The following is a 24,867-nucleotide window of genomic DNA, read 5'->3' as shown; positions in this document are numbered from 1 at the left end:
CGACATTTCCCTAGGTACCCTCCGCAGCACAGGGGTCTCCAGTCTCTGCTGGTCTTGCCTCCTTCCCAGCCTGCTCAGTACTACCACCTCTTCTGGCTTCACGGACTCGTGGCCCAAGCACTCACTTCCTAGGGCTCCGTGCCTGCTCAGGGGCTCTGCTGTCATCGTGAAACGATCATCAGGGTTTCTGAACAAGAACCTTCTGATTCCATTTTGTACAGAGCCCTGCAACCTGTGTAGCTGCTCCTACTTAATAGCGTTCTCCTAGCTAGCCTTAGGCTGAGAGGGAGGCAGAGGGGCTTGCATGAGAAAAGGAAAGGGAAGGGTTTTAAGATACTTAGAGTATCAAGAAAGCACCCCCACTGAAACTCGGCCAGAGGAGCAGATCGGAACAAAGGCCATGCCTCAGTCTTCATTTGTGGATACGTGCCTTTCAGAGCCAACTCTCTTTGCTCTGTTTATATGTATTAATTTTAATGCATAGTAGGTGCTATGACGTGATCAGCGGTGTACTAGATGCCATGGGCAAAAACCAAGTAGTAAACTGCTGTTTGCTGTCTAATGGTTATCTTCAAGTATTGATAAAACCTCGTCCTGTCCATAACCATTGAGATTGCTTTTATCCTCCCATTCCCTAGGGCAGGAAGCCAGAGCATATTGTGATAGTTGTCTGAGTTTATAAAGCTAGTGAGTGACATAGCATGGATTTGAATCAGGGTCAGTCTGACTCTGAAGGCCAGTCCCAGTTCACTCAGCTTCTCAGAAGTTCAGTCTTCTGCCCTCCAGGCTGGCTCTGAACTTGAGGTCGTGAGCATACGTGGCAAGTCAGTTTCTTTTCATTGGTGATTTTTTTTTTAAAAAACACTACACAGTACTTTTCAAATGAAATCTAATGGTGGATGAAAATGTATGTTTGATCTAGATGCTTTTCCATGTGTTTATGAGAAATCAATATTTGCATAAAAGTAACCTTATACAGTATTATAGAAAAAACTCAAGCCTTCCATTCTATATGCTTCATAAAGCACTCCATCTCTACTGTTTCTTGAAACATCTGCTGACACTCCATTGTTAGTGTGACTTCTCAGAAAGTGCTTTCTTGGAGTAGAAATCTCGCTCTTTAATTTCTATCCACCAAATAAACAAAACGGGGTGTTCAAATGTCATTGATATTCGCAATTAATTCCGAGAAAGCTAATTTGTAGAAGATGTGTTTTATACCAGTTCTTCAGTTTTCATCATGTGAGCTTCTCCTACGTCTCTTTTGAGATTGTTGTAAAAGTCTATGCCAGCTTTAGCCTAAATAACATCACACAGATGGCTTCTTAATTCTGCTTGAGGAGGAGCGTGGCCTCGGCACGGATCGCCTACAGTGCACAGTTAACACAGCATCACTTCGTAGGTAAATGGATTAAAAGCAGCCTGATAATTTTCTCAGCAATTACTGGTCTTTCGTCTGCCTTTGATTTCATGACTAGAAGGGTCTCGGGCTTGTTAAACACAGAGCCATGCATGTAAATACTCTTCTAGAGCTTTCATTTATTGAGATGAGGACTGTCTAATCACTGACTTGGGTTTTAATTCCAGCTGCACCCCTGGTCATGCACCTTTGATGAGTTACTGCGAGTCGGTGCTGATAATGTCTTCTTCAAAACACTGTAGGAAAGACTAACCGAATTCTGTATGTGAAGCCCTGAGCACAGTGCCAGGCTGGAGGGAAGGGCTCGATGGGTAAGCAGGAGTTGTCGTCCTCCTCCTCTTATTCCGCCAGGGGAACGCGCCTGGGCACAAACAGATCTTCGGGCGAGCCCTGTCTCTGCTCACCCCTGAACAGTTCGGTATACTCTTAAATATGCTTTGACATATCCTCCTGCAACGAAAAACAGAAAAGCAAGTATCTTCCTCCAGTTCTCTGCTAGAAGAGGATAGTGTGATACATTTTTTAATCGTCTAGCATGCTGCATGCTGAGTCGCTTCAGTCGTGTCCGACTCTGTGAGACCCCATGGACAGCAGCCCACCAGGCTCCTCTGTCCAAGGGATTCTCTAGGCAAGAATACAAGAGTGGGTTGCTATTGCCTTCTCCATCTAGCAGAATCGGGAATAACTCGGAGATCTCGGTGATGGGGTACACAGCCTCGTGTGTGCACTGCCATGCTCTCAGCACAGACCAGACCAGCCTTTCTCAGACCAAGATCCCCCGTGTCCCTCAGAGTTACCTAAGACACTTGTAGAATAACATAAAACCAGCTCTCTAACCCAAGACCTACTGAACAGAATCTTTAGGGCTGAGGTCTCAGAACATGCCTGTACAATAAGCCACCCTGGTTATTCTTATCTGTAAAAATCATCTAGAAAGACTGACCCACACTCTCTGTCTCACCTCCTTGCCTTTGCTTAAGCTGTTTCCTTGGCTTGGAGAAGTCTTTCCTCTTCTATAGAATTCTTAACACATTTTTTCAGAGTTGCCTCTTCCTAAAAGCCTTTCCAGATTCTCCCAAATTGAAGTTAATATTGTATCTTCATTATTGCGGTTAACACGTCTCCCTTCTAGAGTTTTTCTAGAAAACAGTTTCACCAAACAGTAAGCAGCTAGTGGACAGTGATTGCCGGCTATCCTAATAACCATCCCCAGCAAAATGCTTTGTATCTAATGGGCACTAAAAGAGCATCTGCTGAATTTGGATCGATTCTCTACTTACTTTTTCCCGGTAAACCATTCTGTTCTGACATCCTCCCAAGAGCACAGGTTCCTTCAGAGTATGTATTATTAAGCTCAGGGTGGTGGAAGATGGTCTGAATAAACACGATCAGCCTAGACAGGGGCGTGCGTGTGTGTGTGTGTGTGTGTGTGTGTGTGTGTGTGTGTGTGTATGTTGTGATGAGTTGTTTGAGATCCCTGTGTCCTCATTTTCATCTTGGATATCACTTGTAAGGTATTTGTCCAACATGCAGCCATTAAGAAAAGAAAATGGTGTAGTTGTATTCTGGGTTGGTTGTCCTTTCAGGAAGCAGATTTGATCATTCACCAAAGTAGCAGCTTTCACCGTCCACCGTCACGCTTGTCCTCTGGGGCCCTTAGATAAAGTACGTAGAGCGGTTGTTTCCAGCGATGTCATAGAGGTACTTCCTACAGTCATGAGGAGCAAAGGTGTGGAGATGAGCTCCACTTTCTATTAAGATGGTTTCCTCAAAGCTGCACTTTCCCTGTCAGTGACATTTTAGATACTTTTTTGGTTTTGTGTGATTGTTAATCCTATCCTATGCTTCTCCATCAGCTTGTTGGCCGGTTAGGGTGTTGCCCAGACCATTGGCCCTAGAAAGTACATATGGGAGCTCTCCAGTTCTCTTCTCTACTGCAGGGTGATATCAGAGGAGGGCCTGATCAGTGGGGCTTAGGGAGGGATGTACTCACTTAGAGTGAGAGCACATTAAAGAGTTTCTCCAAATATTAGATCACTGGTCCCTAAATTACGTTGATTATTTGACCTCACACCAGGCAGCAAGCTGAAGCTGAGAAAATCATGGGATGTGGCTGGTGAAATCAGATTTTCATCGGCTCGGTTAGGATTTATGAAAGTATGGTGGACAAGACAACTGTCCTGGACAGAGGACTCCTTTCAAATGTAGGGAGCCTCGTCCTTTCCATATTTCTGTCTCAATTTCTAATGTTAATGCAATAGGAAGAACTTCAGATGACCACAGTCAGTTACCTAGTAATACATAAACAAGGAGATCTGAGACTCTAATGTCAGGCAGAGGAACACCCCTCTCTTTCCCTGAACCCCTCCAGTACATTCAGAGCTCTAAAGTGACCAGAAACAATCAGGAAAGGTCACTGCATTTGGTGAGAGGGGCTGATTAACCTTTAGAGTAAATGTAGTGGAAATTCATGGAATAGGGGGTAGGATAATAAAGTTGAAATGGGCCTGGGAGAAAGGAGATAGTGCAAATTGATCGTTCTTTGAGCAATTTGCTTGGAAAAACAAAAAAAGAAAATGGTAATTATATCAGCTGGATAAAGTTTGTATTTATGGAAAAAAAAACCAAAGTACAGTTCCAGCACCCCCAAGGAATCCCCTTGTGCTGACCCCTTGCAGTGGGATCTTCCCCCCAGCCCTGACTCCTGGCAACCACCCTTACAGTTTTCTTCTTTTTCATACACATTCATTCATACGGTATGTAAAAGACTGGCTTCCTTCCCTTGGCCTAATGCCTGCTTGATACAAGTTTTACACATATTTTAAAGTGCGAAGAACCCCTTCTTTCCAGAACAGAGCAAATAGGGACCTGAGAAGATGGACGTGAGAAGGTGGGTTAGGGACACACTGAAACGTCAGACGAGCAGCTGAGCAGCTCCCCTGGCTGAGCGTGTTAGGGCTGAATGCCAGGCGGGGAGGAGGCGGGGAGGGCAGTGGCGACCTTGGCCGGTTAAATGTCTTCTTTTCTCAAACCAGCCTGGATTCCTGCTCTGACCTTTCCCACTTCCCAGGGAGTAGGGGGTGGAAGAAAGACACACACACGTATATACACTTACACGTTCAGAAATACGTGTGCCTCCGTTTTCACAGTGTAAGCGCTTCATTTACAGAGAGGTCATCAACCTGTCAGGCTCAACTTCAGATTTTGTTGAGGGCTGTCTGATGATGTGTGATGATACCAGGACTTGCAATCTAGAGCTGTATACTTGTTTCTCAAGCCAAGATTTATTTTGCAAAATATTTCATTCCAAATTTGTGTTTTCCTTCAAAATAATGGAAATTTAAACATTAAAAATTATAGAAGGTAAAAAATTTAACTTTTGATATCTAGAATTGGGATTTTTAGATGTAGTTTATTACTAATCATCTCTGTATGTAGTTTTCATAATGTTTTTGGTAGTGTTGATTTATTTTACAAACTAAGTTATATATATAATTTAAAAATTATAATTTATATAATTATAAAATTATATAATATAAAACACTTACTAATCTCATACTCACTGACTCTCTTCTTCACTTTTTCATTAGGAATTAACTGCATTTTAATTTTTGTTGGGTTTTTCTCCCCTATAGTTGTGATATTCAAAGCATAGATGATTCTTATTTCCCCAGAAGAGCAGGCAGACTTTCTCAGGACATTTATCACATTCATTAACTATTACTTAGAAGAACTAACTACTTCTCCCTCATGATGGTTAATGGTTAATGTATTCATGTCCTTGCCCACATATTCTGCTGCTGATATAATTTATATGGAGGTATATGGAGATGTTAGCATATACTAAAGGTCTTAAAAGGACAGTAAAGAAGTTACTCTTGGTGCTAGCACTGTGGTTATTATATAATCTAAGCTATTACTGTTCTGCCATAAATAGAATTATTTTACTGTATCTTCTCATTTGTCCGGAAAGATGCTATTTGACGCTTTTCATGTATCCAGAAGTTAGAACATAAGCTTGGAAGCCCTCAGAGTGCTCAAAAATCTGTTAAAAGTAAACCTAATAAACCTTATGCCTACTGTGTGATAGGTGTTTGTATATTTTGCTTTATTTAACCTCCACAATCATTGTATGTAACAGTCATTCTTGCCTCTTCCACAGAGGACATTGAACATCTGAGGTTACAGAACTGGTCCAAGGTCATATGTCTATAGCTGGGGTTTCAGCTTGGGTGCATGTGTCCCTCAGGATCCTGACTCTGAGCTCGTTTATTCCCACATCAGTCATTCACACAAATATTTTTTCAATATTTACTATATGACAGGCCCCTGGTTATCCAGGATTAAAGACAGATTTATCAAATTCCTAAGGAATTCCTTTATCTGCTTTTTGGACTGCAGTAAATATGAAACAGAGTAGAAAAGAGATGAGGCTTGAGGACAAAGACACTCTCTATCTTATCCACTGTTGCATTCACAGGCCAAGTAAAGCACATAGTAGGAGCTCAGTAAATACATTCATATGGATGAATGACATTAATGACGAGTAATACCCAACTGGGCTTCCCCAGTAAAGAGTTCTGCCACTTCAGGAGACATAAAAGACACAAGTTCTATCCCTGGGTTGGGAAGATTCCCTGGAGAAGGGCATGGCAACCCTCTCCAGTATTCTTGCCTAGAGAGAACCATGGACAGAGGAGCCTGGCGGGCTACAGTCCATAGGGTTGCAAAGCGAAGGACACAACTGAAGTGATAGAGCAAGCACGCACACAGTAGCCGACTAGGAGAGAGAATTAAGTGTAGAAGGGATTTAACATCAAGCAGTAGAACTGTCCTGGCCTGCTCAGTGTATGAACAAGCAGTTGCATATCTCGCTAGACCCATGGGGTAGGAAGAGTCTTCAGCGTGTTCACTGATGCCAGAATGATGCCCTGGGGCACCTAGTGACTGAGGAGACCCAGGCTCTGTACCATGGAAGGAGAGGCACTCATGAATGTGGCATCCTGTTTAAAAAGCAGGGAAGTATGCAAAACATTTTAGAAAAGTTTCCATAAAAAATGGCGTTTGTTCCCCTTAAAGTAGGCCAAAGGGCTAAACTTCTGTGTCTTAGAAAAACCACATAGGTGGAGAAATTGTTTCCCTAACGCTTTTGGATAAAGAGGTATTACATAATACAGTTTTTCCTTTTCCTGATAAATTGTAACATTAAATTTTCATGCCAAATGAAACTTTGAAGAACTCAAGTTAATACTCTTTGGAAGATACCTTATGTCTTCCAAAGGACTGTTATCTATTTAGGACTGTATCTCATGCATAGCACATAACAATCTATCAGATGTAACAAGTGAATAGGCTGCCTAGAATGACAAAGCAAAGTTTTTTGAGTCATATAACTTGAAAGAATTATGATGTGTTGAAGTCATGTTTGAAGTATCATTTAGCTCTTTGTAAGGAAAAAAAAATGGGGACATTAGGGAACTACTGATACGATTTCAATTTCATTATCCAGCAGCATCGATGCACTGCTTTCTTGTCCCGAGAATGTATCTATTAACAGTGATGTTTTGCCTTACAGCTTTTCTGGGAGAAGAGGCTACAAGGACTTAGTGCATCAGATGTAACAGAACAAATTATAAAAACCATGGAACTCCCTAAAGGTCTTCAAGGTATTCTCCGAGTTCAGTTGAGCAGTCCCTGCTGCGTGCCAGGCTCTGTGTCGGAGGCAGTGGAGGCAGACGTGATGAGGGTGACAGGTCTTTGCTGTGGGGACTGTTTGCCTCGATGGGTGATGCTCCCCTTGGGTTTTAGTAAACCCAGAGGCAGTGTGCCTGAAACACTTTGTAGGTTGCAGAACGCTTCCGGGCGGTGTCTTACCTAACTTTTTTTTCTGTGTGTACCTTTTGGCTTGAGGTTAATTAGGCTCGTCATGTAAATTAATCCATGTTACGTGTTTAGACCCAAATGTAGCCTAAGTGGCAGACCATCCCCAGCTTCCTGCTCGAAGCCACGTCAGGCCCCAGCACTTGCTTTTTTCTCCCTTCCTCTTATCAAAAGAACAGCCAGCATCTCTAATCCTGTCTCTCCCTCCGTGACCTGCTGCTGCAAGCCTCAGATGCCCATGGGTCCAGTAACAGGAGTGAGCGGGATCCGGGGTGGAGAACTCAGCTGCTGGCATGCCTCGTGGTGTCACACGTTCACTCCAAGTTCTAGAGAAGCATTAGTTTTTGAGTGTTACAACTTTGGCTTCCAAATCTTGATACGTTGCAAACCCTCCTAATTCCTGGTTAGAGTAGTGTCTTATCGCTCTGTGCCCTTGGAAATGATTGCTTTAGCTGGTCTAACAAGTTTCAGATGAGAAGCAGTGAACTTACACGTAGCTGTGGTTCCAGCCTCCTAACGTGCAGTCAGGGGTACAGTTACTAATCCTATTCATGTGGGTATTTTGTTAGTTGAAAAAGCTGTTAAAGGTGTAGGTACAGCCTACTTGCATTGGCTTTTCCTTTGAAATCCCTGCACAAGAAAGAAATGTTGAGACATGGCAAGCTACAGGGGAAACGTTCCAGGACCCTAGGGACACATTAATAGGGATATTTGAATGTAAGATGACTTTAGAAGGGACTTAGATCATTAAGAATAATTGACCTTGCATGAGGAAATGTAGCCAACTTTTTAAGACGTTTAATACCCTGGAAATGTATTTTTAAATTCTGTTTAAGTTTTATTAAAATACTCAAGTATTTGGTTACTATTTCCTTAATGTTAATTCTTTGTTCTTGATAACTAAGTAAATGTGCTGTTATCTTTTGCTGCTTTGGCTTGTCAGTTTTAAATAGCTGATCTCAGATGAATATAAAGATAATCAGTTGTTTTAGGCTCCACAAGGTTTGCTCAGCACAGCTAGAAACGTCCTGGAACTGATGCATGTTTCTGATTGCAGGAGTTGGTCCGGGTAGTAACGATGAGACCCTTTTATCTGCTGTCGCCAGTGCTTTGCACACAAGCTCTGCACCCATCACAGGGCAAGTCTCTGCTGCTGTGGAAAAGAACCCCGCTGTCTGGCTGAACACATCTCAACCCCTCTGCAAGGCTTTCATTGTCACAGATGAAGACATTAGGTGAGAGCAGAACATGACTTCAAAAAACTTGTCTCCTACACTTGATACGTTTTTTATTGCTTGTTAGGTTCAGTGCCAGTCCTAGTAAGTGATGACCCTTCTTGGCAAAGCTGGCGTAAAACAGATGATACAGGATGTTTTAAAACAAATGCATGCTGGAAAAGGTAGCATTGTATAAGGTGTATCATCCTGATTATCCCCGAAGGACAGAGCAGTCGTACTCTCTCCACGTGATTTTTGCGGTATCTTATGCAATCTGGGTTCTGCCTTTCTGCTCTGAAGAGTCTGTGCATTCACTTATGCCTGTTCTGATTGCTGTCTGCAGTAGCAGATCATTGCTGTGCTGCTTTGAGTTCAGTTGTGTTTTCAAAGTTCAGTTTACTTATCTTGATTTTATTGATCTCACATAAACTCAATTTAGAGATTTATTTATCTCTACTTCACTTTGTTTCAAGTAAAGGTTTAAGGTGGCTCTGAAGAGACACACACACACACACACACACACACACACACACACAGTGAGACACATATGTACATACATCAAGTGAAGCCAGATGAGAAGCAAATGAGAAGAAAGACAAAGCAAAAGGTAAAGCTATTATGTAAAACAGCCAAGAATGAGAAGCAGACACAAGCTGCATCCATTAACATCTTTTACTCTTTCTACGGCTGGGCCGCGAATTAGGTTTATAGCAGCAGATTATGAAGGGGAACCGTATCTCTCAGATAGATAATGCCCAAGGAGTATAAGCAAGCCATTGCTCAGGAGAAACAGAACTATTCCAGATACTAAAACCACAAAGAAATTCTTACATGGGATTTATGGATTTCAGTATTATTCTTTAGAATGATTGTAGTTTGGTGGTGGTTTAGTCCCTAAGTCGTGTCCAGCTCTTGTGACCCCATGGACTGTAGCTGGCCAGGCTCCTCTGTCCATGGGATTCTCCAGGCAAGAACACTGGAGTGGGTTACCATGTCCTCCTCCAGGGGATCTTCCCAACCCCGGGATCAAACCCGTGTCCCCTACATTGCGGGCTGTCTCCTGCACTGCAAGTGGATCTTTACCACGGAGCCACCAGGGAAGCCCAGAATGATTGTGTACTATGCTGTATTTCCTTTAAGAACAGGACAGGATGTGTACTTCATTATTTCTGTCCTCTGAATGTAAACCCGAAAGCTTTACTGTTCCTAGACCAAGCCAGCAGATGACACTTCTGAATTTCAAAAAATATGTATTACATGTGTTTTTTTGTTTTTTCCCTAATTCCGTGAAAGTTGGTATGAGACTGTTGTTAAATGCCTGTGTCTAGCCAGGTTTATAATTGGAAGGCCTTCCCTGAATTTTAAAGTAGTTCTTTTTGCAAAGATGTAGAGCAGTTCACAGTTGCATTCGGATGCCTTGATGATGTGGAATTTATGATCAGTGTTATTCTTCTTTTTTTTTAAAAAAAGTGTGAAATCAAGGAAAGGAATCAGCTTGCTCTTTGGACTGTTCCTACCCTTGAGGAAGGAAATTACTCAGGAGGCTAGCCCCCCTCTGTCCTGGAATGAGTGCCCAGTTCATCAGCCCGGGTCCTGCTAGGTCCCTGAGGGTGTTGACTGAGGTCTTCTGATGACAGGGCCCCATGGGGACATCTTGGGGCTGTGTTAGAATCCTGCTTAACACATCTGGCGGAGGCTTTACTCGGTTTTCATAAATGTGGGAAGCCTCACTCAAGACAGAAGAGACGCGGTGGCCAGTGTCAGATTTTCAGGTATACTTCTCCAGCCAAGCCGGATTTGGATACTTTTCTTTTAGGGTAAACTCGTCTGACAGATTGTCCATTTGATTGCATTGTCATAACAAATCATCAAGCCAAACATTTCTTCTCCAATTAGTACATATTCAAAATAAATGACTGCAAGTGGAATTATCACTTTTCTCCAGTTGTGTCACCAATAATGTGTTTGTGTTAAACCTTCAACTAAGGATCTCAACATTGAGCACATGTTTTTTTTCAGCCAGCTTGATAACTATTTTCATTCATAGGCGTATTTGTTTTCTGATACCCAGTGATAAGTTCTCACAAACCTCGCCGTTTAAAGCAATAGCTGTTCGTAGCTCTAAGTTCTGTAGGTCGGAAGTCCGGGTGGGCATGACTGGATTCCCTGCCCCGGGTCTTACACAGTTGAAATCTGAGTGTCTGTAGAACTGCGTGGCCTTCTGGAGCCTGGGCTCCTCCTAAGCTTGTTGCAGAGTTCGTGTCTTTCTAGTAGGGATGAAGCCCCTCTTCTCTTGTTGGCTGTTCTCAGTGGCAGCTTGAAGCTGCCAGCAGCTCCTTGCCCCATGGCTCCCTTCACATTCCCTCTCCTGCTGCTTTCTAGAAGAGCCCAGCCCCTTTGAAAGCCTCTTCTTTCTTATTAGGTCAGGCCCTCTACGATAATCTCTTTCGATTAACTCAGGGTCAGCTATTAGTAACCTGATCATAGAATGACATCCCATCATGTGTTCCTAAGTCCTTCCTGCCCTTAAGGGGAGAGAATTCTGCCTGGGATGTGACCAGGGGCCCGTGGGGACATCCTGGGGCTGTGTTAGAGTCCTGCTCGCCACATCCGGCAGAGGCTTTACTTTCAGTTTTCATAAATGGGGGAAGCAGCGCTCAAGACAGCAGAGCAGCGGTGGCCAGTGTCAGATTTTCAGATCACTTCTCCAGCCAGAAGCGCTCTTCTTCCCATTTCCTTCATCTTCCCGATGGGGTGATGCTAGGGGGGCTGTGCAGACACTCTGGTATGAGGCATGAGAGATTGCCCATGACCGATAACGCCATTTATCATAAGCCTGGAGTTACTGAGCCAGATGTTAAGACTGACTGTAAGAAATAAACATCCTGTTTTTCATGACTCTGCTCCACTGTGTGAAAATCTGTTGAACTCCAGGGACTTCCCTGGCGGTGCAGTGGTTATGTCTTCACCTTCCAACGCAAGGAGTGCGGGTTTGATCCCTAGTCCAAGAGCTAAGATCCCACGTGCCTCAGGGCCAAAACACAAGACAGAAACAGTATTGTAACACTTGCAATAAAGACTGTAAAAACGGAAGTGGTAGATGCTCAATTGTGTCCAACTCTTTGCGACCCCATGGACTGTAGCCGGTCAGGCTCCTCTGTCCATGTAATTTTCCAGGTAAGAATCCTGGAGTGGGTACCTATTCTCTTCTCCAGGGCATCTTCCCAACCCAGGGATCGAATATGAGTCTCTTGCATTGCAAGCAGATTCTTTACCATCTGAGCTACCAGGGATCAAAACATCTCTTAAAAAAAATCTCTTCAACTCTAGTTTCTGTGAATATGATCGAGGCTACAGAGCTTGACTCAGTGGTTGCTTCCCTCTTTTCAAACATTCATTTAAAAGGTGGAAGTCTAAACCTTTTATCTCTTAGTGCTGTTTTTAGAGTTTGGTAAAGATGATATCTAAAGTTTTTGTGGTTACACAACATGTTAATTTCGCTTACCTTGGACATAGACTACTGAGATAAAGAGACGTGGGGATGAGACTGTAGCAAACGTGACTTCACAGCTGGTTGAGGACCCAAGGGGCAAATGCCCAGGGCATCTTAGTGGAGTCTTCTGGAACATCACCCCTCTACCCTTCTGCTTGCCCCGGTGTGGGGCAGTGCCGTGATTTGTCTTCCTCAACGATGGATGGAGAAACTGGCACTTCTTCCTTCAGCAGAGCCCTCGAGATCCCTCGCTGTGTCTCTTCCTCATCCCGGGGCTGCTCCCCCTCCAGTCTGTATCCATCCCCCAACCTTTCCTGCGGCCTCTGGAGGCGACTCGTCCTGTTTCTAGTCAAGGCTCGCCCTCCCACCTGGGCCTTTGCCTCTGTTCCTTTCTTGCTTCTTTTCCAAGCCTTTTACTTCCACACTTGTCCCTTCTCTCCTGTTTCTTCAACCATTGCCTCCCCACTGGGTTCTGGAGGTGAGTTTCTGTTTGCCATCTTGGTTTGCTGGAACTGTTTTAGGAATCTCTCCTTGCCCTGTCAGGTAGCTGTTCTCCATTTTTTTTCCTGCTTTTTAAGGATGAAATGTGATACCATTGGTGCGCTCCGTTCTTCATGTCATGGTTCTGCCTCTTCTGTGTGATGTGGTGTTTTTAACTCTCACTTTGGAGGTTCCCTGAGAGTCCCCAGGACCCAGAGGACCTTGCGTGTTCTTCACTTACTCGGCTCAGCTCAAGGGTCCGCTCCTCCTCCGCCTTTGGTGCACAGGGTTGTGTGCTCTTGGCTCCTCTGTGACGGCCTGTGGTCAGCAGGCTGCGGACCCAGGGGAGAGCTCCGACTACCCTCCCCGATGCCACCAGAGGCAGCGGCTGAACTGGCCCATCTCGCCTCCACCTCCTCCGCCCTTCTCAGTGCTTCACCCAGCACATCTCTTTTCCTTCCTATTTTCCGATATCATTTCCCACTTTTATTTCACATTATCCCTTATAGGAATAACCCTGAACCTTCACATATTTGAAGTTTTTGAAGTTTAAGAAAAGGTCCCTGAAAGAAACCTCCTCCTGCCAGAATTCTCTGTGAGATGAGGGTTTCCCTTCCTGTCCGAATGTCCCCCTTTTTGGGCAAAGCTCATCTCCCACGAGACCTGGTTTTTGTGAGGGTTAGAGGCCGCTTGTGCAAAGTCTAAGGAGAAGGAAGTGTGTGTTTCTGAGGAATTTTCCTGACTTTGGAGTAAAGATAAACCACGTCGTCGGCAGCATCATTGTTCCAACACTGGCCAAACTGTTAGTGTCTTTTTACTCTTGTTTTTACAAAGGAAACAGGAAGAGCGAGTACAGCAAGTACGTAAGAAATTGGAAGAGGCGCTGATGGCAGACATCTTGTCACGAGCTGCTGACGCGGAGGCCGTGGACCTTGAAGTGGACAGTGGAGAGGACGCCTGAGACTGGCATCAGGTACGGCGACGCCGGGACGCGGGGCGCTCCGGGCTTCTGCTTCCTTGCTCCTGCCCTTGCGGCCAGCTTCAGCGGCGCCTGCAGAGCCTGCTCCACTGTGCGTCCTGTGCACTGCTGTTGTCGGGCCCCCTTTGTATTTAAGGACCATAGCAGAGTGCATCCTTTTCTTCTCATGATGTGAAAATGTTCACCCCCCTGCGGCTGCTTGAGAGGGTCCTGGGCTCTTTGTCACTGGAGCAAAGCAGAGGAGGAAGGAAAGGACTCTGCCAGGGAGAGAGGTGCTGCAGGAGGTGAAGCAGCCGTCGCCTCCGCCACGGTCGCTTTCTGGGGTGAAGGGGTCTCTTGTCCCCTACATAAAAGTATGGTCACAGAGTAGGCAAAAACCCCTCCCTTTCCCCTCCTTCTCTGATCTCTGTAGCACAGACTTGATGCAGGGAGACCAAGTTAGGAGCTTGTAGCTTAGCAAGAGGTGACGGTGGCTTCATGAGGGTCTTGGTGTCGGGGATGCAGAGAGAAATGGAAAAGCCAATCTGAGATGTATTTGGAGGTAGAATTGACTTGACCAGGTGACTGACTGATAGGAGGGTGGGAGAGTGGGATGGATGACCAAGCCCAGGGTTTTTACGGGAGCCCGCTGGGTGGTGGGGAGGGTCCTGTTTGGGACAGGGGTAGACTGGAGGTGTCGCACGCCGGGAGGAGTTCACTGTTCACTCAGTCTTTCCTTCCATTCAGTGCTTTTGTCTTAATTCAGAGTGGCTTAGGCCACAGTGGCACAGAAATCAGGTAATAATGACAACTTTTACATTAACCTGGTCAGCGGCAGCAGTGACCTCTGGCCACACAGTCTCCTGACCGTGCAGCACCATTTAAATCCAGTTTGGTGCTATTTTAAGTAGTTTGCTTTTGGTTTCCGTATCGAGGACAGGATGATGCTGTGTTGACGCTGAATCTTGTCTGCCGTTCCAATAGGGGTGTGTTTTCTGGACTGTGATGAGCACACTTTGTATGTGTAAAGTCTCTCAGGGGGAAGTCTGAAAGTGTATTTTTTTTTATCCAAAGACTTCAGCGCAGTGTGGAAATCTGAGAACTGATTCCAAGAAAGCCCTCTTCTTCAGAGCTTTTAATTGTTTTCCAGACTTTTCCCCTGAAAACAATGTAGGAAAAATCAAGGGTACTGTCGTTGAGGTTTTACTAGACCTTTGCCTACGTTGCAGATTACTTTGCAGGTTGACAAAGTCAACCCCCTGTCAAGGCAGCCCCCTGGTTCATGTAAGCGACCTTGTGTTGTAGGGACTAGGTACTTGGCTCAGATAAAGGGCGCATCGCTCATTGCCTGGCACAAAGGTGGTTAACGTGGAAAACAAACTAATTAATGCTGAGTGATCAAAGTGTTAATATACATTTAAAAAATAGCCAACACGTCAGCATGTTGGGTAGGGAGAAATTGGTATTATATATATCATATTCTAAACTGGAGAATGGCATTAGACCAGGCCATTAGACTTTTGGGTTATAGAAGATTTAGAAGTACATCTTAATTATCAAAACTAAATTTACCTAAATCATTAATTTAGCTCCACGTACACCTAGAGTGTTTAATAAACCAGAGCACGGCCACATGACTTAATTAGGGGTTCATAATTAACTGTGGAATAGGTAGGACTTAGCTTGACTAAAGGTGGGGCATGGCCATGTTCAAATGCCTGGTAACATGCAGCACTCTGTACCACGCAGTTCTGTTTAGGTATGTTCATTGCATTATGACAGGGCTGGTCTTTCTAATGGTCCTTCTTAGCAGGATGTTTTATACTCACACACAAAGTCCATGGGTCGCAAGAGTTGGACACAGCTTGTGACTGCACACACACACAAGCACACGCACACCCATGCACATGCACACACGTGTACACACATGTACACACGCACACACGTACACACGCACACCCATGCACATGCACACACATGTACACACGCACACACACATGCACACACATGTACACACCACACACATGCATGCACACATATGCATGTGCACACACATGCGCGCCCACACACAAGCAGCCCGTCAGTAACAGGTTGAGGTTTGCTGTGTTGCTTAAGATTTTACACTCAAGAAGAGGGCCCAGGTTGCTGAACATTTTAGGAGTGATTGCAAGAAGATAATTATAAAAACAAAAAGTGTTAAGATTTAAAGCTATAATTGAGATGAGTATCAAATACATAAATAATTGAATTGGCAGTTGTACAATATAATTTCATCCAAGTTAAGTAGTAATAAGACTTCACTGTGTTTCTATCTATAAATTCTCTGAAGTAAAATAAATTATGGTGAAATAAAATAAATCATTGTTAGTAGAAATCTTCCTAAATTTTCTCAATATGTTTGGATTTGGCTATATCTTATGATTTTTTTTTCATTTGTATGCTCTGTGATTTCCCATTTTATGCTGATTTACTTAATGATAGAAATATTTTCATAAGTATACAAAAGGGTCCATAAGATTTCTTTGAAAATGAAGTGAAGATTCTTTCAGAATTAAAAAAGTTGAAACAATGAGGGGAGCTGTTGAGTCCTTTTTATGTACAAAGTGCTGTAACTAAATACTATCAAGGCTTTAAAAATCCTATTCTACCTGAAATTTGATCTCTCACTGCTTTTCCAAGTTTTGCTGACCTCACCTGAGAAATCATTGAATTACTTAAGTCTGTTTGTTTTTTTTCTTGCAGGTAACTTTGACCGACTTTCCCCGAGAGCAAACTCCTAGAATTGAGCAAAAACGTTTCCACTGGGTTTTGCGTGTAAGAAAAAAATGTACCTGAGCACATAGAGCTTTTTAATAGCACTAACCAATGCCTTTTTAGATGTATTTTTGATGTATATATCTATTATTCAAAAATGATGTTTATTTTGAGTCCCAGGACTTAAAATTAGTCTTTTTGTAATATCGAGCAGGACCCTTAAAATGAAGCTGAGCTTTTGATGCCAGGTGCAATCTACTGGAAATGTAGCACTTCCATGAAATACTTGTTCTCCCCCCAATTTTAATATGAACAGATCAGGAGTACCAAATAAATTTCCCAATGAGCGCTTATTGTGACTTCACTGTATATAAACAGATTTTTATACTTTATTGAAAGAGGACACCTGTACATTCTTCCATCATCACTGTAAAGACAAATAAATGATTATATTCACAGACTGATTGGAATTCTTTCTGTTAAGGAGCACACACCATGCATAGTCCCTTCTTAGGATTTCTGATTGACATTCAGCTGTCTTCCCTGGGCCTTAAGTTTGAAATGAAGGTGGTGGGAAATAGTTCATACGTTTGCAATATGCCTCTGAATATCATGAGAATTGTGCTCAGAATTCTAAGTTGTCATGTAGTGTGGGTAATTTTTATTTTCCCTTGCCTGTAACGAGTACTTTTGTTACCTCTATAAAAATAAGGCATTTTCTTCCCTCTGGTGTGAGTTAGGTACACACGTGCCCTTCAGATGTTGCTGGAAGTCTGTGACTGTTTTTTGAGAACATTTTGTATTTTCCAATGTCTACTGGCTTACAGAGTTAACAGGTGCAGGTGAGACCCTTTGTCACAGAGAGAGGCAGCATTCTGGGCAGACTTGCTAAATGAACCAGATTGTAACGCTTTCTAATTACGACCCAGCCTCCAAAGTCTTAACATTTTTTTTTTTCCTGTTGAAACTCATAAGCATTAACTTCATTACTTCTTGAATTCCTTGATATCTAATTGCTCAAACTGGCACAGCATTAAGAAATGAGTTTTAAAAAACAAAAAAGGTAATCTGATGCCAAGAAATGGAACTAAGCAAATTTAAGTACATTTTGAGAAAAAAAGAGCAAAAATAATATCTTTCTATAGGAAGGGCTTATGCACTTCTTAACTCTGAGTTCTTTTAAAATTAGATGCAGAATGATGTGATCAAGGATGTGACCAGTTGCCTATAAATGTCACCTGTGTGTGTGTGTGTGTTTTTAAATTAGTATCCTCAGCACCCTTCCAGTTCTTGAGGAAAGAAAAGGAAATGGTGAAAGCAGTGTGACTGGCTAGGTTTGAGCTGCTGTTTCTCGGGACCTTACGCCAGACTGCATAGATGATACCTTCTTGGAATTCCTGATTCACATTCAACTTTGATCTTTGGGCCTGAGGCCACCAATTTCCTCAGAGTACTTCTGCTGGCAAATAAATAAAGGTACTTGTAGACTCTGGGAAGACAGGTGGCAGAGGCTCCCTGCCCTAGGCCCTTCTGACTGTCCTCAGTTGGGGTGACAGTGGGAAGCTAGTATTGATTCTTTTTAAAAGCTATCATGACTAGTTAGACTGAATGCCCGAAGGCTTTTCTTAGACTCCTCTAAGTCCATGAGTCTTCATTTGTCATTAAGCTTGGGGTAACTTCACCTTGGCCATCATGGGTTCATTTCACAAAGCAGCCCAACCAAGACATACATGCTTTTATAAGCAACTTTTGTATTCAAAGGAAAACCACAATGTACCCACATACAAAATGTTGATTTTTGTTATTCTGTGCGTTGCTCAGGTAGAGAACAAGGTTCGAAAGCCATTCCATGGTGTCCAGCTGAGAACCATAAGCCCATGTGTTCGCAGTGCGCCCGCAGGACATGTCCAAAAGTACATTCATCATCTTATTTCCCCAGCCTTCCACAGCTTGCATCCCTTAACTCAGGGGATAGCAGATCATCTGATCCCGCCGCCGAGGCAGACACCCAGGAGTGATCCCAGAGGCCCCTCTTGTCCTTGCTGCCAACACCTGTCAGTCCTGTTAGCATTACTAACCGCCTTTCTCGTATCTATTTATCAATAAACAAACATGTCACCGTGCGTGTCTTCCCCATTCCCACAACCACCGCCTTCATGCAGCCCCCCTCCTCTCCTCTGCACTCGGCACCTTCTGCTTTCCACCTGTCCCCTTTCCCTCCATCTGGCCTTTTCCTCCTCCATGGAGGCATCAGTAATGGTCCTGGAAGCATCTGTGATCTCACCGTGTCCCTGCTCAGAATCCCCCCTTGTCTTGTGTACGCAGTTTGGAATCCCACCTAGTGAGCACTTGGAGATGGAGAGCACCTGTGTTTGAACCCTCCTTTTGCCATTTGTGTGACTTGGCAGGTTTCCCCAGTGTCTTTGAGCCTGTTCCTCCTCAGTGAAATAGTAATAATACCTACCTCATAGAGTCGTCGTGAGGACTAAACGAGATGCTGTTTGTCACGTGTTAGCACAGTACCTGGTGTGTCGTGGCGGGCTCTGCAGGTGTCAGCTTCCCAGAGTCATTTGCTGATAACCCTAACTACCCTCCACTTTATAAATACCCCCAATACTCTATTTTCCACCTTGGCACTCTGTTCATTTCCTTTGTAGAAATCTTCTAAGTCTGTATTTTATTTATTTGTTGACTTTTGTTTGGTCTGTCTATCTTAGAATGTAAGCTCTTTGAGAGCCAGGATGTGTCTGCCTTGTTCCCTGTTATAATCCCAGCGCTTAGCCTAGTGCCTGGCACACAGTAAGCACCCCGTACGGGTGCATTGAGTAGACGGACGAATGATCAAAAGGCTCTTCAGGATCTGATAGCCGCCTGCTTGTCTAGCTCATCCTGCCACTGTCCCCGCTGCACCTTCAGCTCAAGGAAAACCGCACCACCTGCTCCTTCGAAGTGCCGCTTGGGCCCCTGTGTCTTTGTCCCTGTCGTCCCCTCTGCCTACCTGCCTGCACGGCCGGTTCTCGAGCACTGGTCCCGTCGCAGCTCAGTGTCTACCTCCTCTGTGAAGCTGTCCTTCATCCCCTCCAGGCAGATGTGCTTTTCCTCTCTTCCAGACTCCTACTGCACTTTGTAAATACCTCCACGGAAGCACTTTATTGTAAATTTGTTTGCATGTCTGTTTCTACTTTAAGACTGTAAGCACCGTGAAGCAGAGACTGCATCTTTCCATGTTTGTGTCCCCAGAGCCCAGGTCAGTGCCTGGCACAGAACAGTGTGTCAGTAAATACTTGTTGAATGAATCTGTGAACACTGAGTCTTGCAGTTGGAAAAGTCCTGCAAGACGTCTGTGTTACCATGGAAAGGAATGCCCCTGCTGGCTTCCGGGGTAGTTTTTTTTTTTTTTGTCCTAAAGAGGAGATCAAGAAAGCATTATGTAATCTCTTTGAATATAAGATGACTTGTTTGAATTTCTGAAGTTGAACTATGTAGATCTTTGTTAATGATTGCGAAAGATGTCAAAAAGCTTTATGATCCCTCAAATGCTACAAAGTCCAAAATAAATATTTGCACTATTAGTATTTCCATAGTCAATGCTATGCGAAAATGTACAGCAATAAATTTCGAAGCTTTAAAAATGTTTGTGTAAGTCATCTTCAGTGACTTAATCTATGGAGGAATCTCGGACCTGTGTTTCACGGACACGGGGCGGGCCAGCGGACTGGGGTTAGGGCCCCAAAGCTTCCAAGCTTATCCAGTGACCCTGCTTGCCGTCGTTACTGAGACGCTGGCTCAGCATTCGGCCGGCGTGTCTAGCGAGCAGAAAGAGCTGGAAGGGTTCTCAGAATCAGGTGGTGGCCACGCTGGACCTTGTGAGGCCATAGCCTCTGGTCCTCCACTGGGACTGTCACAACTCCCTTGTCCTTCCCGCCTTCACGGCTGGGTTGCATATATGACCCCAGTGTGAAATCTGCCTCAGTGGCTACACAGGTGGAGCCGTCACATCCGTCAGAACGGGATTAGCTACGGGATTGCGAATTGCAGCAATGACTTATCAAACCTGCCTATCTGAAAGGTCTGGGGTGGACTTTATTTTTTTTAAGGAGGTGGTTTTTTGTTTGTTTTTCTATTTATTTTTTTATTTGGCTGTCCTGGGTCTTCACTGCTGTGTGTGGGCTTTCTCTTAACTGTGGTGAGTAGGGGCTACTCTGTGTTGCGGTGCTCAGCCTTCTCGCTGCAGTGACTCCCCTCGTTCCGGAGCCTGGCCTTCCCTTCAGGAGTTGTGGCACGTGGGCTCAGCTGCCTGAGGCTGGTGGAATCCTCCAGGGCCAGGGATCGAACCCGTGTCCCCTGCATTGGTAGGCAGACTGTCCTCCACCGGACCCACCAGGGAAGTCCCTGGGGTGGACTTGAAAATTTCAAGTTGCATACTGATTTTTCCAGAAGGGCCCATAAAAGTGAAAGTGTTAGTTGCTCTGTGTCTGACTCTGCAAATCCCATGGACTGTAGCCCGCCAGGCTCCGCTGTCCATGGAATTCTCCAGGCAAGAATACTGGAGTGGGTAGTCATTTCCTTCTCCAGGGGATCTTCCCGACCCGGAGACTGAACCCAGGTCTCCTACATTGCAGGCAGATTCTTTCCCAGCTGAGCCATTCCAGAAGAGTCCATATAAGTGACTCTCTTAATTACTTGGCTTTGGTTTTTATGGCAGGAGGACACAAGTTTTTGTTTCCTTTCATTTATAGAGCAGTATTTATGATGTTCGGAACAGGTTTACCTCCATTAATGTCACGTTTGAATTGCAAAGCACAAATAAACCACGTCATATACACATGCTACTATCCCCAGTTTAAGAGTCGAGCAGTCTTAAGAAGCAGACTGGTTAAACGACTTACGCAAGCTGGTGAGGTGCAGAGAGGGAGCAGATGAAGAAAGAGATCTGCTTTTAGAACGCTACGCAGCCTTTCAACACTCTTCCCCACTCACATCTGAAGGTGCCTTTCTCTCTCTGACAGAGAACAGAACAGCCTGGTTTATCAAGTACAGCACGACTGTGGCCTGAAAACTTAAACAGGGCAGAGTGGCTCTTCAGGGGAAGCTTGGTTCTTTTCACACTGAACAGTCAAAGCTTTTCCATTGAATTCTTCGGCTGAGAAATCTTGACTTATTATTTATCTTCTATAAGAGGTGGAAAGGGTGCAGCTTCTCGGTCTCACAATGTTGGGAGTTATTTTTATCTGAGGGGATTAGCATTTCCCTTCTGCTGTAGCACTTTCAGTGTTTTGCTTCCTGAGCTTGCTGCTGTGAAAAGTCCAGCGTCGAGATGCAGCTGGACTGCAGGGCCCGGGGAAGGGGCTGCAAAGTGGGGCGCTCGCCTCTAGGGCTTGTGTATAAGCGTTCACTGGGGGTGGGCATGTTACCGAACCAACGTTCACACCCATGGGCAGTAAAGCCAATCTGTTGACATTGGGTTGTGGTGAAGCAAAGTGCAGCGTTTATTGCAGGCGCCAAGCAAGTCATCCAGAAGAGCTAGTGTTCAGAACACCCAAATGCCTCGTGGGTTTCAGCAAAGCATTTTCAAAGGCAATGTCCCAGGGCGCGTGATCAGCTTGTGCACAGTTCTCTGACTGGTTGGCAGAGCTAACAGGACTGTGTCACAGGGGTTAGCGTTATCAGTCCTTAGGCTCCGGTAGATCTGGGCTCTATGTGCTCATGATCATTAAGTAGTTAATTTCTTCCACTGGGTGGTGGTTTTAGCATCTGAAAAACTCAGGAAATATGCATCAGATACTATTATCTAGATCCTTCAGAGAGGAGCTGCAGCAGGGGATACGGGGGAGGGGTCTCTTCCAGGAAGGCTCCATAGGGTCCCGCATGGCTGTTTCCATCTGATCTTTTTGAGATTTTAATTTTTGAGTAATTAAAGACATATTATCAGAGTATAGACATGAGTTTGAGCAAGCTCCACGAGTTGGTGATGGACAGGGAAGCCTGGCGTGCAGCAGTTCATGTGGTCGCAGAGTCGGACACGACTGAGTGAAGAACTGAATATTATCAGAGTAGTACATGTATATAATTTGTGAGTAAACATCTATAAATTGAGAGCTTATGCTTTTTAAAGGGCTTGAAACAGGAGGGAAGGGGGCAGGCCACAACCTCTGAAAGAATGACATATAGCCCTTGAGGATACCACATAAACTGGTTAGAACCAACTAGGTCCAAGATGACAGAAGATGTGACTTCCAGAGGACCTTGAACCTCATTATACGCTTATTGTAATACGTCAGTGTCTAAATGACACACCCACCTGCGCCTTGACCGTTCTGAGGCTGATCATAAAAGGCCAAAAAGTGGACCGTGGCCCAATTCCTAAAAATCCCTGCCCGTCCCCCGGAATAGTTGGAACAGTCCTCCTGCTCATTAGCCTGTGAAGTTACCCAGCTCAGAAAAACTAACCAGCCCATGTTCTGGAACTCTTGCCTTCTGAGATGGCCCGCACTCTGTCTGTGGATGGAGTGTGTTTCTCCCAAGGCCATGCTCACCTGTTGAGACAAACCGCACTGTCTATGGAATGTGGATCTCTCTACAAATTACACTTCTTACACTTTGTCTCACACTGAATTCTTTCTGCCAGGAGACTTAACGAACCTGAACTTAAGTCCTGAGATCAGGGGTGTGATCTCATTCAGAAGACAGTGGCTTCAAATCCCAGTCTGGATTTTGGCTGGGTTCGAGTCCCGGCCCGTGGGTTCGAGTCCCGGCCCATGGGTTCGAGTCCCAGCCCATGAATTCAAGTCCCAGTCCGAGTTGCACTATTTCAGGCTTATTAAAAGGGTTTATTATTAAATTCTTCTTATTAAAAGAGGTTTGAGACCAGTACTCCAGTTCAGGACTCCTCATCTGGGGTTCACCTACCCTGGACTTGAGGAGCCTGGGAATCTCTTGCCATCAAATACAAAGCTTTGTGACAATGTACTCTTCTCCTGGGTTAGTATCCACAGCTTCTGTAAAACAGTTCTCAGTAGGGAAATACATTTCACATGCCTGGTATGTGGCCTGTATTTCATAGATGGTAACAATCCCTTTCCTCTAAACACACCCTGGGGATTTTTTTTGAGATTGGAATCTGCTCTGGGGGGTAGTTATCTTGAATTTTGGTGACCAGACAGATACCTCTTGAACCTAGAGAGAACCAAGGTGAGGACTTGTGTGTGTGAGCGGGGGAGGTTGGGGGCCAGCCGTCAGTGCCTTGTTGCTCACAGCATGACTTATACTCAAGGGCCTTGGACTCAACAATAGCCAGTTGTGTGAAAATAGAAACATTTGGAAACTTAAAGATATGAATAGCAACTTGGTAGAAATTCTATTTATGATGAGACTGAATGCCTTATTTTAAAGCCTTTCTTTCCTCTGTCTCCTGGCAAAATGTAGAGTCACTTGATAAAATGCTGTAAATGAGAAAACCACAAGCTTACAGCTATGACTGTTATTTTTAAAAAATAACACTGTGACTCTTTGGAACAGGCCAGATTTTAGTTTATCAGAAGCTGCTGTAGGATGGATTAGTCACCTAACCCTAAAAATACTTGACACTGCAGGGGGGAAGTGCAGTATTACTCAGAGAGTCAAAAACATACTCAACTTTCCTGGAACTTTAAATTCATTCAGGGAATAGTCACTATCTTTGTTCTTCTAATTTTTTTTTCTTTTAATGAAATCCCACAGATGTAGAGAACAAACGTATGGACTATTAATAAGCGGGGACAGGAGGGGTGGGATGAAAGATAGGGATTGGCATATTTACATTACTGATACTGTGTATAAAGTAGGCAATGAATGAGAATCTGCTGTGCAGCGCAGGGAACTCGACTCAGTGCTCCGTGGTGACCTAAATGGGAAGGAAATCCAGAAAGGAGGGGAAATATGTGTACGTATATCTTCACTTTGCTGTACGGCAGAAACTAACACAACATTGTAAAGCAATTGTACTCCAATAAAGATTAATTTTAAAAAGTGAGGTCTGGTAGGCTCCCTCACCATATCCTGAAAGACCAATAGAGAGAAAAGAGGAAATATGAGTGAGGGTTAAACAATGGAGAATAACTGGAAACACTTGAGGAGATTCCTGCCTGGCACAGAGATATCTCAGAGGACATTTGGGGAAGAAATAAATGTGACAACGAAGAAATGTACCCTCTCACAAACACGTCCACTTAGTACTCGTTTATTAATTCAAATGTCTATAGCAGTCTTGGCTCATATCCTCAAATGAAAAGGGAAAACCTCTTTTGTTTATTTAAACATGTGCTGTAGGGCAGACAGAGAAGTTCGGCTAATCCAGTGGCCATTAACAGATGTATTGGTACCACCTTTGTGCTTCAGTATTGTGGTGGTTTTGCCATACATGCACATGAATCAGCCATGGCACACCCAGACTTTAGACTCAGCTTTGAGCACTAATATTCAGCTAATCGCTGGAAGCCCCAGCCAGTTTTCTTTCTCATTCTCGTGGTTTCATATGCTGCCAATCATATGTAGGCTTTTGTGAAGCCCTGTCTGGTTTCCTACAGTGACATCTATCTGCTCTGTAGGCCTCTTGTCTTTCTAGTTCTGTTCCATTTTGCTGTTGCTGCCAGATCTTATATACCTCTTCAGTTCAGTTCAGTTCAGT

General features: G+C 44.3%; 1 protein-coding gene across 1 annotated transcript in view; it reads left to right on the top strand.

Moving 5' to 3' along the window:
* Nucleotides 1-16,660, top strand: part of MBD2 (methyl-CpG binding domain protein 2) — a 67,796-nt gene extending 51,136 nt beyond the window's left edge. The window contains exons 4-7 of the mRNA XM_070779093.1: nt 6,996-7,086; nt 8,358-8,535; nt 13,325-13,463; nt 16,191-16,660. Coding sequence (XP_070635194.1) covers nt 6,996-7,086; nt 8,358-8,535; nt 13,325-13,451 — 396 coding nt within the window. The 3' untranslated portion in view covers nt 13,452-13,463; nt 16,191-16,660. The remainder of the gene's footprint in view (nt 1-6,995; nt 7,087-8,357; nt 8,536-13,324; nt 13,464-16,190) is intronic.
* The last annotated feature ends 8,207 nt before the right edge of the window (nt 16,661-24,867 follow it).

Source organism: Bos indicus, chromosome 24, assembly GCF_029378745.1.
Source record: "Bos indicus isolate NIAB-ARS_2022 breed Sahiwal x Tharparkar chromosome 24, NIAB-ARS_B.indTharparkar_mat_pri_1.0, whole genome shotgun sequence".
NCBI lineage: Eukaryota > Metazoa > Chordata > Mammalia > Artiodactyla > Bovidae > Bos > Bos indicus.
This window is presented reverse-complemented; position numbering and strand designations above follow the sequence as displayed.